The 14,327-nt window shown below is 44.8% G+C and overlaps 1 protein-coding gene and 1 long non-coding RNA gene across 7 annotated transcripts in view; one reads left to right on the top strand and one right to left on the bottom strand.

Annotated features, from left to right (window-relative positions):
• Positions 1 to 356: 356 nt before the first annotated feature.
• Positions 357 to 5,234, top strand: LOC309591547. The gene is made up of 3 exons (XR_014228377.1): positions 357 to 436; positions 3,071 to 4,612; positions 4,874 to 5,234. It is a non-coding gene; the product is annotated as an uncharacterized lncRNA (long non-coding RNA).
• ABHD3 (abhydrolase domain containing 3, phospholipase) overlaps positions 430 to 14,327 on the bottom strand; it is a 33,143-nt gene continuing 19,245 nt past the window's right edge. For 4 of the 6 annotated variants that reach the window (XM_082313996.1, XM_082313998.1, XM_082314000.1 and 1 more), the window contains one exon: positions 5,319 to 8,846. In XM_082313996.1, the coding sequence (XP_082170122.1) occupies positions 8,668 to 8,846 (179 nt within the window). In that variant the 3' untranslated portion in view covers positions 5,319 to 8,667. The other 2 variants (XM_082313997.1, XM_082313999.1) reach the window with 2 other exon arrangements.

Genomic DNA, 14,327 nt, shown 5'->3' with positions numbered 1-14,327 from the left:
GGCCGCCGCGGGGGATCGGGCCCGCCGCACCCCCCCCCCCGCCCCGCCCCGCCCCGCTGTCCGTGGGGCGGGAGCGCTGCCCCCACCGCCTCAGCGGGTGCCCGGCGCTGTCCCCGTCCCGTCCCGTCCGGCCTGGCGGTGTTACCCGGCGGCATGGCCCCGGCGGGGGCCCGCGTTGGTTGTTAAGCCCCCGTCCTCCGCCGTTAGGCTCCTCGCCTGCCAAAAACGAGGGGGAAAGCAGCGCGGCGTGGTGGTGACGGAGCGACCTCCGTGGTGGCCCGCAGCCCGTCGGCGACGCCTCACGACTGGCGCAACTACGTGCGAAATGAAAAATGCCGCCGAGTCGCGCGCTTGCTGGTCGCGGTGGCGGTACAGCAGCGTTCCCTAAGCGTGCGTGGGCCGCGTATGGCAAACACGTTTGGAAATCCCTCTGAAGGTGGGGTTGGGTGCTCTCCTGGAAGCCGCCTCCGCTCTTGCAACGCCTTCGGAAGCTTCTCTAAGGGCGTATTTTGGGGTGATGGGGGGTTTCCTGCCGGTCAGCTTTGCTTTAGGCGCACAGACAGCGGTCGGTCTCCTAAGCGCGGGTGCAGCGTTGTGCCCGCGTGGGTGGCTTGGGCGTGAAAGCAGGACAGATGTGCCTCAGAGCTGAAACTACAGAGCCTTGCGGGGTGTGTCCTGGTCCTGCGCGGCGTCCACTTCTCTCTCCAGGGCAATGAGTTCACTCACTGAACTGCCTGTTTGAGTCCAGCGAGGTTTGCTTTCCCAAGTTCAGTAGTAACCCTGTAGATGCCGGCTAGCTGTTTAAAAAGTTGTGTTCTGCACTATGTTTCACAACTCGTTCTATAGCATAACCAGGTACTTGTGATTTTTTTCCATTTCGGGGATATTTCAGTCCATACTACACTGGGTAATGGCTTTGTACCTCATCTAACCTTACATTGTGGCTTCATTGCCTCAGGATATTTCCAGGTCTGAGCCTATGCCTACGTTGGCGAGTAACAAGGGAAGTTCTGAGTGAGGGAAGGGGAGCTGAGGGTCTGACGTCCACACCACTGACGTGCCAGTCCAGACCAGCGTTAGTCTAGTCCTGCAGATGCAGTGACCGATAGGGTTGGAACGCGTTGGGTATGTTCTGGGGATGTATCTGTGGGTTTGGTTTCCTTCAAAAGGAATCCATTATGCACACGCCAAAACCCTGCGTGACAAGTGGGAACAATTAGAAGGTTTCCTTCAAAAGTGTGCTCCTGATCCTAACTAGAGTACTAATGTAGAGATACCTCATGCATACCTAGTGCATTCCAACCATATTACCAGGCTAGGGCTAACCTGACATACATCCTACCTCAAATGCATATAGTATGCGTGTCAGGATCTCAACATTCATAAAATCAAAGAATCGTTTAGATTGGAAAAGACCTTTAGGATCATCAAGTCCAATCACTAACCTAGCACTGCCAACTCCACCACTAAGCCGAGTCCCTAAGCACCACATCTACACGTCTTTTGAATACCTCCAGGGATGGGAGGTATTCCCTTTCAGTGAAGAGATTTTTCCCAATATCCAACCTAAACCTCCCCTGCCACAACTGGAGGCTGTTTCCTCTCGTCCTATCACTTGTTACTAGGGAGAAGAGACCGACCCCCACCTCGCTACAGCCTCCTTTCAGGTAGTTGTAGAGAGCAATAAGGTCTCCCCTCAGCCTCCTCTTCTCCAAACTAAACAACCCCAGTTCCCTCAGCCGCTCCTCATAAGACTTGTGCCCTTCACCAGCTTCATTGCCCTTCTCTGGACACGCTCCAGCACCTCGATGTCCTTCTTGTAGTGAGGGGCCCAAAACTGAACACAGCACTCGAAGTGCGGCCTCACCAGTGCCGAGTACAGGAGCACCATCACCTCCCTGGTCCTGCTGGCCACACTATTCCTGATACAAGCCAGGATGCCATTGGCCTTCTTGGCCACCTGGGCACACTGCTGGCTCATGTTCAGGCGGCTGTCAACCAACACCCCCAGGTCCTTTTCCACCAGGCAGCTCTCCAGCCACTCCTCCCCCAGCCTGTAGCGTTGCATGGGGTGGTTGTGACCCAAGTGCAGGACCCGATGCTGAGCCTTGTTGAACATTAAGTAGCTTTGCTGTGTCTGTCCACTCCTATCAGTAATTGCTACTTGCTAATACAGACACAGTCTCAGCTTATTTGACCACAAATTTGCATGGTGATGTGTATACATCACTACATCAGAATGGCTGGAGAACAGCATGATGAACCTTGGCATTAGCCAACCGATAAATGACCATGAAAGATGTTAGAAGAAAATTTTTTGACTGGCAGCATGTGACAGTATTTCTCCCAGAGATGTCTCATTTCCTGTACAGATTTCTGGTTACGGTTCGCTGATCTAACAGACAGAGACCGCACAAGTAATTTAGTACTTGGAAGCTATGCAGCGTAGACGTTCTTCAAATATTCTTTTATTAATGTTTGAGGTATTTTAAAAGTGGTTATTTTGATTTTTATAATAAACTTTTTAGGCCTTTTTTTATAATCTTCCAAACATTTTATTGCTTTCTATAGCTATTACATTTATGGGATTAATTGTTGGAAATTGCAGTCAAGTTGCTGAATAGTGTAAAAGTTTTTATACAGAGATCAAATTACCTGGAGATATTTTGTTCTGTCTGTAAATTTTTTTGTCTCTTTATTAACTGAAACAAGGAACTGCCTTCCTTGATAAGTCCTCTTTCTGGACACACTTCATGGAAGCACAGTTTGTCCTAGACAAATGGAAATTTTCAGCAGCTGCAGGTTTTTTAAAAAGCTGATAGAAGGAGATGTTATTTATAACTGCCTGCAGCTCCTCTTTAATGCACGATAATCTGCTGTGACTTTACAGTGAACGCAGCAACATGTGGTCTCCTGCTCTCCTACAGTAACCTGCAGAATACTTTCCAGATTAAGGACACTTTAATCACTGGGTTGCCTGTAAATTTCCTGGAGGATGATAAAAGCATTGCCTTATGTTATCGCTGACTTTGTAAATTTAACATGATGTTTTCCCATCCCTCTTTCTTAGGAACATGAAGCAAGTATAAGCTAGATTTTCTCACATCCTTCCGTGGAATAGTGATTTGCTGTACATCAGGGAAGCAGTAAAGAAGCAGGCATTCTTATAAAGCATTAAATTCCAGAACTTGGAAAAACTCAATTAATGGGATAGAAGAATGTGAGTAAATTTCCAGTTTTCCACAGAAAGGGGCAGCATTTTGAAGCACTGATGTCACTGTGAACTTGCTATCAAATGTCACTTTGCTGAAAGAACACCAACTTTACAGAAATTTACTCTCCTCAGAAGTTGTGGTGAATACAAACAGGAGTGCTCGCACACAGATTTGCTGTACAACTAGGAGACCTGGGGAGGGAGGAAGAACTGCATTCACATCGGTGGAGTATGTGGATAGGAACAGATTTAAGCCCAAAAGGATTTTATGTTAATTTAGCCCTGTTTACCACTGCTGCTGAAGTGCCTCTTGACCGCAGCTAAGTGAAAAATGCCTTGCTTCTAGGTTATGCCTTTTTTCACAGCAGCAATATCGCAGCTGATACATCGATTGTCGCACTGGTTGCAGAGAGCACCGTGTTGAGCTACAGCTTCAGGAGATGCGGTGACCCTGTGTAACAGCTGGCTGTCACCAAAAAGGGGAACCCTCTCCCACTTTCTTTCCCCGCTCTCAGCAGCATGCTCCAACTCCTTACCTCATGCCACCCACCCTCTAGCACCTAAGGCACCCTTCCAGGCAAGCAAATTTAACTCACTGAGCTAGCAAATAATTAATCCAGTGGAAAAACTGGATCATGTTCTGCCGGGGCAAGAAAGGCTGAGGACCATATGACTGGAATCAGGGAGGAAAAGAAAAGGCAGGGGAGGAGCCTTTCCCTTTTGGCATGAGGGAGCTGTTAACCTTGGCAGCTGCTTGTGAAACTGCAGCCCTAGGGCGGGCTACATAGTTAGAGGATTGAGCTCTTGATCCCAAGCTCAATCACAGCAGTCCTGGGACAGACCTTGGGGCCCTGTTTGACATGCTAACGCACTCCCAACCCGCCCTGCTGCTTATCAGAGGCCTCATCTGAGGAGGAAGCGGTGACTGACAACCAAGAGGCAGTACCTGCTTAAACCTCTCAGCTGTAATTAACCCTGCGAGCGCTCCTAGTGCATCAGAAGAATGCCTCAGACAGGTTAGCTAAGGCCGCACGTGAAGCTGATGTAAACTAGCAGTTTTCTAATCGTTAAATGTATAGATCCTTTAAGGGACTGGAAGAGCAGCTGACGCGGCATAGGGCCCTGATTTCCATCCTTTAAGCAGATTCAGAAAGTCCCTCTACCCTCATCCAGGAAGAAGGGAGAGGCTGATTTTTGCATCTCCGGTAGAAAGAAAGAGACAGGAAAGCTGGATCCCTCAGAGGAAGAGGTGTTTGCCAATGAAGAACCGCTGGCTGTGGTGCCTGCTGGTGCATTTGGCAGATTTTTCCTTTTCTTCTGTTGGAACGAAAATGAAAAGAAAAACCACGGCTGGGATATTCTACAGCAGATTGGCTGCAGGAGTTATTTTGCTGGCTGGTAAGAAGCACCACTAGCCTCTTGTGGGGAGGGGATCCAGCACGTATGTTGGAGGTGTGTGGAAACCCCCCAGGGAGACTCTCTCGGGCTTTTTTATACTTTTCTCTTTCTTCTTCATTGCCTTGAGCATTATAAGGCTCTTTTTGACCAGCAGGCATCCTGGGATGAGAACCACAGCACGTGGCTCCGGCTGAAGGACGCCCGTGCGTGACGGCAGCTCGGTGACTCAGGGAACGGGTGTTTCCTCTCTTTTTTTCGCAGGGCGGTGGTGCATTGAGCTGAAGCGGCCTGGGGAGAGCAGCGCGGTGTGCTTGCTCATGAGCAAGCCGTGTGCAGGGCTGAAAGTCCTCTTCCTGGCAGGTCTGCGTCACTGGTGTCAGCCAGGCAGCTGTAGGCGTCGCAGGTGAAAGAGGCAGTTCCCTTGTGAAATTCCTGCGTAGATGGCACACGGGACAGCAGGGATTGGAGGGTGCCCTGACTGCCCAGAGTTAAAGGAGCTTTACAGGGGATCTAGCCAAGCAAGCAGGGGGCCCATGTTGAAAATGGAGGGGGGTGGGGAGTCAAGAGTCGTGGCTTTTTTGTTTTATTTTTGTGTTTTTCTTTTTGCAGGGAGGCAGGAAAAAACTGGGCCGGGACTTGTCCATTTTCCTCACATGCCAAGTGTGAGATTTTGGGGGGGGGGGGGGGGGGGCAGGGATAGAAAGGACTGGAGATAGCTACATCTGGAGGGAAGCCTGGCAGCTGGTTTGCAGAGATTTGGGGCCAGGCCAGGCAGTGGCTGTATATGTTGGTGAGTCGTGCAGAGGGGTCCAGACAACTACAGAAAAAGGGAAGGGGGCCATTGCCTGAAACGGTTGGGAACTGCTGAGATAAGCAAGCTGCTCCATTCTGTTAATTTGCAGGGCCAAAACAGTTGATCTCAGTTGGCAACAGCAGCTTGCAGCATGGAGGAGGTCAGGAGAAGCTTCTGAAGCGTGATCCTGGGTGCCATACAGACAGGACCACGATGACCTGCCTGGAGTCACGTGCGTTTTATTCACATTTTCTAGACACCGGCTCCTATAGAATTGTACTGCTCTCCATAGCCCATTCTGCTCAGTCTTGTAAACTGTGCTGTTGTATGTCCTGGTTTCTAAAAAGAGCATTAATCCTCCTTTTGTTCAGTGTGAAATGTATACCATGGGTTAGTTTCTCTGCCTTCATAGAACCATATTTTTCAATATGAAACTCTCAGTTTTTCTAGGTCTTTTTGGCAAGAGCAGACATAATAAATTACACCTTAAAATCTTGGTCTTTATGATCTGCTACTAAGACAGCTGAGGCCACAGATGGTTCCTGGGTGACTGAAGGCCTCACGGGTAAAAAGAACAGTACCTTGAGTTGACTCCAAGAGCAAATTGAGAAGAGGTGGATGTTCTGAAGCATGTATGTAGTATGTACTGTTTTGAGCAGGGGGATCGGACTAGACAATCTCTAGAGGTCTGCTCCGACTTCAACTATGTGATTCTGAACTAGGAAGAAAGTTTTCTCTAAGAGTTGTCTGCAACCTTTGCGACTTGGATTTTTATTTTCATTATACTCCATCTTTCCAGTAATGAGTACACTGGTAACTAACGATTGTCTGCCACCTCCAACGTTTCATATCCCTATTGCTGTCTGGATACTCAGATCCCATGAAAAGCCAAATAAAGACCCTATGAATTCACACTTTTTTGAATAGAGGGCCCATTCTGGAGTCAGTATTTTGGCTCACTGGTGAAACTCTGTGTACAAGGTACAAAGATAATTACGCAGCAAAAACGTTTGACACTTCTTGCTAGCTTGTGTGTCCCCTGCAAGAACTGAGGTGTCTGCTTATGTTATAGAAAATCTGACTGGGAAAGGTTGAAGATATCCGTAGGAAAATTTGATTGTTGCCACTTTGCACACTGTGCTTTGAACAGTGCATTTCCTCTAATGGGGTGTAAGGAAAAACACTCGGCATTTGGGGAAAAAATCCCAGCTTTATAGCCACTTGCTAGACATAGCTTTAAAGAGAAATGTCTCATGGGGATTTGTATATGGGATTGGACCTAAATGAAATAAGACAGTGCAAAGAGACAGAAATGCTGCCATTAATCATGTTACTTTTATTTAAACAGTAAGGTGTGCTTTTAATGTAAGTGGTTTTATTTTTATTAATACTCGATGCTGAATTTTGAACAGTACTGTACCCAGTTTCACAAATATAATGCTCAATACACTGTTTATTGCTCATTGTTTTTGTATCAACATAAAAACTGGAAATGAATGTAAGAATAAATAAGGCACCCTACTAATATGCTGATTTCGTGTATTGTAGTAACATGCACAAATTTTCATTTTGCTTTTACAAGTCACTTTTCTCATTTTCCTTATTAGAGAAAAAAAAAAGTTAAATTTTATTATTTGGGCAAGGGCCAATGCTTGTCTGAAAAGTCAAAACTTGAAAGCACTTTCTAATTTTTTAATTTAACCTTCCACCTTACAAAACGGGCTTTCTTATAGCATGTCCCAATTTCTTTTTCTAAAGACAAAAAGTATTTTTGTTCTCCTTTGCTGTTACTAGGAAACATGCCTTGCAAGAGGACTGTTCACGTACCGCTTGAGACAAAAGACCTAACTTGCTTTTTTCTCCGCGTTTTCTTCTTGTACTGACCCTGCTCAAAAGATAAAAATAAAAATGCAAAGGCATCTTTACTGACTTATCTTGCGTGCCCAAATCAGTGATCAGCACAAGGTGGGAGTTCCACAGAAGCTGCTTAAAAGCCTTTTTTAATTTCAGTATGCCCTAAATTAGGACTTCCCAGCAGTTTCAGGATACATTCTGTCCAACTGCCCTTCTTCCCCAGAGGTCCGCGTTGGCTCTTGCTCTGTTTCAGGGCTGAGGAGAACAGTGATGCCCCGCCAGCCCCACAAACTTGTACGCCGCTAGGGCAGAAACCTGTTTGCAAAGGCTTCAGTGATTTGACAACCTATTGCTGAAGTGCTGACAAATGACCACATAAACAAACCAGAGAGACGGGGCTCTGACCCCCCACCCCAGCTCCCAGCTTTCTTTAAACAGTTTGTTACATTCTTTTTAGAAATTATCTGAAACAATAGCAGAGACAAAGGGTTTGGATAATTTTTTTTTTTTTTTTTAATTTAAAGCAGATTATATCATAATTTCCTGATGTTCTAATGTTCGTTCTTTAAAACTGAAAAGTTCTTGCAGGGTAATATAAACATAACAGATAGAATCATCGAGTTTACCAGTTGTATGAAGTATGTATTACATTCTATAACAACGCCCAGCTTTACATGAACTTTGAAATGCAATACGTATGTCTTTTAATTACATAAGTTATTACAGTACTGTTTTAAAGGAATCTTTTGGTTATATGTAGACACTATAAATTAGCTGTTTAAAAAAATAATCATGTAAGACAAGTACAGCATTGACATAGTTTAAAAAACAATAACTAGCCCTAACTCTGAATACTCTCAGGGTAGAACAGCAAAAGCAGATATCAATCTAATGCTATGGAACAACATGCTGAAATTTTGACTTATTTGAAGAACCAGTGCTTCTTTGTATTCCCTCCTTCTTTTGTTTTCATATTTTAAGATTTTCACCATCAGTGCCCTAAGGAACGGGCCAACTTGTACTATGTGCGACAGGATAATATATGCTATTTTGAGTGTTGCCATTCTAATATTAAAAGCCATCTAAATTAAGTCTTTTAAATATGTACCGGTTTAAATTAAAATCCTGAGGAATTATAATCTATTTACTTGGTGGTTTTGGTTAAGTGCAATTTGATGTATGCAGAATACTGTTTCATTTAAGGTCATTCTTAGTAAGGCATATTAAAAATAAATATAAAAGTGACAACATAATATTTAGTTTCTTGCTACAAAATCTTAGGCAAAAAATATTTTTGCATGTAGTAATGGACTTTATCCATTTGCTGGCTTACAGGAGTTAAAATTTGTGCATTAAGCTTAACTGCCCTTGTCAGAATGTGCCACTGTGCTATAATAGTGGTCCAAAGCTACATGCTAAAGATTTTGTTTCCATGCTCAAACATAGCTTGCACAAACTGCTTGAAGACTCTGTCCATGTAAGTGCACTTCCTTGGCCATATTCCTTCCAGAAAACCAATGTGGCCTCCACACGAAGTCAGAACCAAAGCAACGTTTGCATTTTGTTTGGCAGTTTCTACTGGTATAGCTAAAAGGGGGGGGAAAAAAAGTTTAAGTCCTCATGCTTCTGTGTAATGCTAGCCACTGAATAATCTCTCTGAAATGTTTCTCATGTAACATATTTATAAATATGCACAATATCAACATATGCTTAAACGTACCGCAGGACATAGAACCATAGATGTGTAAAAAACCATTTATCTCTTCATCATTAACTCACCTTATCTGTGTGATTTTCCTGGCTGCTGCAAAAGTTTCAGAAATCACTGGGCTTCATCTTTCTTTCAGTCCCACTGATGGAACAGCACCCACGTTAACGCATACTCACGATTTGGTATAAATTGTGTAAGTGAAAGGACAATCAAGCCTGTAGTTTTTAACCTGTCTTGCAATATTCGGCTTTGGAAAAACTGAGGAACTGGGACCTTAATTTGGAATCCTGTTCTTTTTGTAGGAGACTCCAAGTGCAAAACCTTTCATGTCATGATTAGATTTTGTCTTTAAGATCCTATCAGATAATATTAAAGAAGATCCTGGGTTATTATCATTATTATATCTGATTTGCCATATATTTACACCTGCACGTTTAGACCACACCACGCAAACACCCTGGCAGACGGTTCTTGCCCTGAGGAGCTCATAACCTGAACACGCACAGTAAACAGAAAAAGAGGAAGGGCAAACCACTGCACGTGGACACAGAAAGCTGCCCCACGTCACCCAGTAGGTTAGTGGTTCTCTGCTGAATAGTGACTGCTAGAAAATGATTTAATTTGGATTATTAGACCAGATATTATGAGGATTTTTCTTGTGCTGGGTTAGTTTTCAGCTGGATCAGCTCCCTGATTGGGTTCCCCACGTTAATGCCACTATGTGAATGGCGGCAGGCACAGTCAGATGAGGGCTGCAGTGAGGCGGCCCTTTCGGTGACAGCCTCCCGTTAGCTTAAAGTCATCAGCGAACTACACCCAAGACGTGCGCTGATCTTGAGATGCGCAGAAGGGGAGGCTTCAGCGCATCTTATTTTGAACATGCACAGATGGGTAGCTGAATCAATGCTATCACCTGGGCAGTTGCCTTTGTGAAAGAAAATACAGGTCAGTTAGCGCAGACTGACAACAGAGAAGGCGTATGACTTTACAAATGATATTTCAGTGTGATGGGATGACACTATTATCATATGAACCGGTTGACACAACAGCAGAGCTTTATGGAGCTGTGGTGTTCGCGCTCTTGATACAAAAATTTATTTAAGCAAGTTCGTCTGGAGTTTTCAGTGTGCTAAATATACTCCTGCACAAGCAGAGATCTCCATACATTTCAGTAAAGAATGCCTTTGGAAGTTCCAGTTTTCAAATAATAAACTTCATGGAAGGGAAAAAATAGAAGTAATACAGATTTTTTAATTATTCAGGATTGACAGAAAAAACAACAGCAAAAGAAGACGTGCTTTGTCCAGAGAGAAGGGAATAGTAGGATTTTCACTGTATTGTCTAAAAAAGGTTATGATTCTACAAGAAAATAAATTGGATTTTAGATCATACACTGCTAAAGTAAAAATGCCTTGGCACTACAACACAAAGCAGCAAGTCATTCGCAGGATTTCTATTGCTGCCTTATTTATTAAGAAGTATTTTTGAAGAGAGACTTTTAATCAGGTTCACTTTTGGGGGGGTTCAGTTGTCCCCATCCCTTTCTGACTGAACTTCCCTCAGAGACACCCCCCACTCACTGCTGTTTCTAGGAGCCTGCTTTCCCTTACCCCTTCATACATTTGCTATCTCAAAGGTCGTTATCCGTGAATAGTCATTGTCCCTGCCTATCACTGCCTTCTTTTTAGCCGAGTTCCTTGCTTTCATTTGGGCGCTGGCGGGCTCATTGCTGTGTGCTTCAGATGCCGATTTGCCTCCGTTTTCAGCAACTAGAGTAAGAGCACGGCCCCCGTTCCTTAGCCAAAGAAGGACCCCCAGCCAGAGTACGTCACTCAAGATCTCGAACGCAATGACTGTGGTGAACAGATGCCCAACCTAAAATAGATCAGGGCAGAAGCACTGGACCTGCAGAGTCAGGGGAGGTGCCTGTGCCTCGGCGGTCCTTACCAGCAGTGCCGGAACGACGTGCTCTGTTCCACTCCAGAGCCTCAGCATGGATGCTAAACCGACTGTATCCGTAGCAGGGTTAGTGTCTTTTATGAACGTTGTGTTACAAGGTTCCTGCCCATAACATAAGGTACTTGATTGTGCCCTGAATGGAGCACAGACTGAGCCCCAGAGAGCAATGGGGATTCTCTTGCAGAGTACTTGAGGTTCTTTGCTACTCAGTGCTATTCATTTCTTTCACTCTTTTCCTCGTTTCGAAGTTGCATGCATCCAAGTAGCCTATAGGTTCCAGCTTTTAGCAAGTGATTTTGATTCTTTACTAGGTGGGAGAAACTGTGCTTCCCACTGTCTCTACAAAAAGTCCTTGACTTTTCCTTTGTTCAGCTGGAAAACTGAAAATACTATGTGCAGTATCTGGGCCTTTTAAAGCAATACTGAGGCAAGACTAAAAAGAACAGTCCGTGAAATAAAAGCCTAGGGCCTGCCAGCCTTGACTGGGAAATAACACAGGCTGAAAACAAGAGATGCAGAAAACAATGTGTTATTTCTTGCAATCCAACACATGCATCATTTTCAGACTCCAGACTCAGCAAGCGCTCGTCTGGAGTTTTGCCTCAGTTAATCTGCCCAGCCATCTCTGATCTGGCTCCCTTGGATTCTGTGGATGAACCCATTGCCGCGTACAAAGACAGTGGCTACGATTCATGTCAGCTTCTGCTGACTGCATGGGAATTTGCCCGCTTGCCCCTACCAAGCCATCTGCTCCTCTTCCCTCTAGCAGCAGATGGGCCACGTTAAACAGAATCCCGATAGCGAAGCGGGGATCGGACTCAAGCCCGAGTCCCCCATTCCTGCCTCAGGCAGTGAATCACAGTTTGCAGGGCCATTCTGCAGCTGTCTGCCTGCTCACTGAGGGCTTATATGCAAAGGTACGGGGAGGAGCGTGTGAGGAGAGAGAGCCTGGGGAAGGCCTTACAGGCAAAGCTCACTGTGACCTCAGCATACCTGTCATTCAGAGGTTGCCAGCGTAATGATACCTCCCAAATCCATTTCCTGGTGGTTAATTATTAATTCCACAACTGACAGGCAATACTGTAGTGGGTGCCACGTGCTGCCTGCCTCCAAACAGCTACAGCAGCCCTCTCCTAGAAGCCTACATGCACTAAGGGCTGCGGGATATCTTCTGTGCCAGGTAAGGTGCGAGCCACACACAGGTCTTTACAAATGTCATCTTCCCCATCCTGAAGTTCCCCCTGTTTAACTAACATGAGTTCACAGCAGAATTCTGCCACGGATCATTGCTCTTATCCCAAGCTGCAGCACTGTGCTGAATATGCAGTCATTTGCTTCCACCTGCAGTGAGGATTTTTAGGAGGTGCCAAGTCTGACCTGCTGTTACCTCCCTGCTCTTCCCTCCCCTGTGGTGAACAGGAGAGCCTGCCCTTGGCATAGTCGGTCTTGATACAGTTGGGTCACCATTTGTACGACTCCCTCCCAGCAGAGTTTCTTGCTCTGCAGCTTCTCAAGAGAGAACTGAAAATGTTGTGTTGCTCGCCAGTGCCAAAATGCAAATGATGCTTGGCAGGGGTGCAGTACTTTTCTGAAGGCTGCTTCTAGGGACTGTTAGCCATCCACAAATAAACCCACAATGCAACAGAGGAAATTCTGCAATGTAAAGGGCAGATGAATGGAACACTGGATGTGATGCACTCTAGGATATAGGATGGCATGCCAAAAGATACTACTGTTCATTTTTGTCCACAGGTAACCTTGTACTTATGTTTCTACTGACCAAAGTTTCTACTGCCGTTTGATCCAGGAGGCACAGTCCTGTTATTTGTGATCAAAGAACCACAACGTAAATACATATGTGCAGAATTACCTTGTTAAAATCAATTTGTTGTACATCCTTTGCAAAAAGTATTTTTTAAAAAAGAATACATAAGGCTTAAATAAGTCACTGCTGTCAGACTTGCTGTTCCATTGTTTGGCTGATTTCTCCCTGTTCCTTAAACTCTTACCCTAATTGTTATCTGTCTGGCCAGTCCTTGGCCATTTGGTCTCTCCAGACAACTTCATTCAACTGTGCTGTTTACATAATAGGATGCAAAATAACACCTAAGAGTAATTACTCCAAGTTTGGATTCAGAGGGATGGAAGAGGTTCAGAGAGGTCAACAAAAAGTATAACTGAGCTTCAGACATGCACTTATTTGGCCCAGTGGATCAGGAGAGAGCTGGCATGATATCTACCTTCAAGGGCAGGCTTTCAGCTTGGGCACAATGCTCACCAGCAGCAATTAGCTAAGCATTAGTATAGTGAAACTTAAGTCAGATGCCTAATACGCTGCTTGAAGTCTCTGAGGCGAAAAGTGCCACTTCAGATGAAAAGTTAAATGTGACGCTGATAATGAATGCTATCATTCCATCTTCTTGATTTATTTTTGACACTTAGAAAATAAAAGGGCTTGACTTGGTGATATTACATATTTCCTGAAGCACTGGCTCATTTAAATTAGTTATGGTGAGGGAAGTGTCATGCAATGAAGAAAGCATTTATTTTCGTCAGTTAGTATTATGCAATATGAGAACTGCATTCCAGAATTAAACTATAGATACATCAGCTGCCAAGTTCTATGAACTTTAAACAGCAACATTAAGGACGGACTGCAAATCAATTGTTTCTTCCTAATCTTGGATTGAGATCAAAGGGCACATTTTCACAATATATTAAAAAATAATTGCTGGGAAGTAAAGTGTACCAAAAAGCTACATGAGAAGAAATGCTCAGGTAGGAAGAGGCAACAGAGACAGCATCTGCACTTCTTAAGGGAAGTCTCTCTGTAGGTCCATACTGTGTAGTGACAAAGCAGACTTGGGTTTGTATCCCCCAAGCTCTGTTATAGGAAGATAGATGTGGCTGGTTTTATACAGGATATTTAAACACAAAGGAATTCTGGCACAGCTTTCTCCCTAATGAGTTTTCTAGGCCTGTTTCCCAGCTGCTGGAAACTACAGCTATCTACAACAGAGGTGGAAGGTAGCTTAAAAGCTAATAGGTATTACTGGGAGAGATGAGGCATGAAATAACCAGTCCCCAAAGTCAATAAAAAGCTGGGGTCTGGATGAGAAGAAATTTTGTGGCTTTGAATCCATTATACAGTTGTGAGTGGAAACTGCCTCTGGTTGCCACAGGCTTACATGTGTCCACACACTTTTAAGTCAGAAAAAACAAGCCAGTTACCAGAATAGTCACCTCCCAGAGTAACACCAGCCCTTTATGTTTGCTAACTTAAAACAGCCCGCAGCAGTGTCAAGATGAATGAACTCCAGTAACTGATGGCAGCAGCCATAATTTCTAGGCTGCTAATCAGGGTGCCCTGTGTCACCTGCCAGCACAACGTTTCACAT

Source organism: Platalea leucorodia (assembly GCF_965183815.1).
Source record: "Platalea leucorodia genome assembly, chromosome: 1".
NCBI lineage: Eukaryota > Metazoa > Chordata > Aves > Pelecaniformes > Threskiornithidae > Platalea > Platalea leucorodia.
The sequence above is the reverse complement of the archived record's forward strand: the minus strand, read 5'-3'. Positions and strand labels throughout refer to the sequence as shown.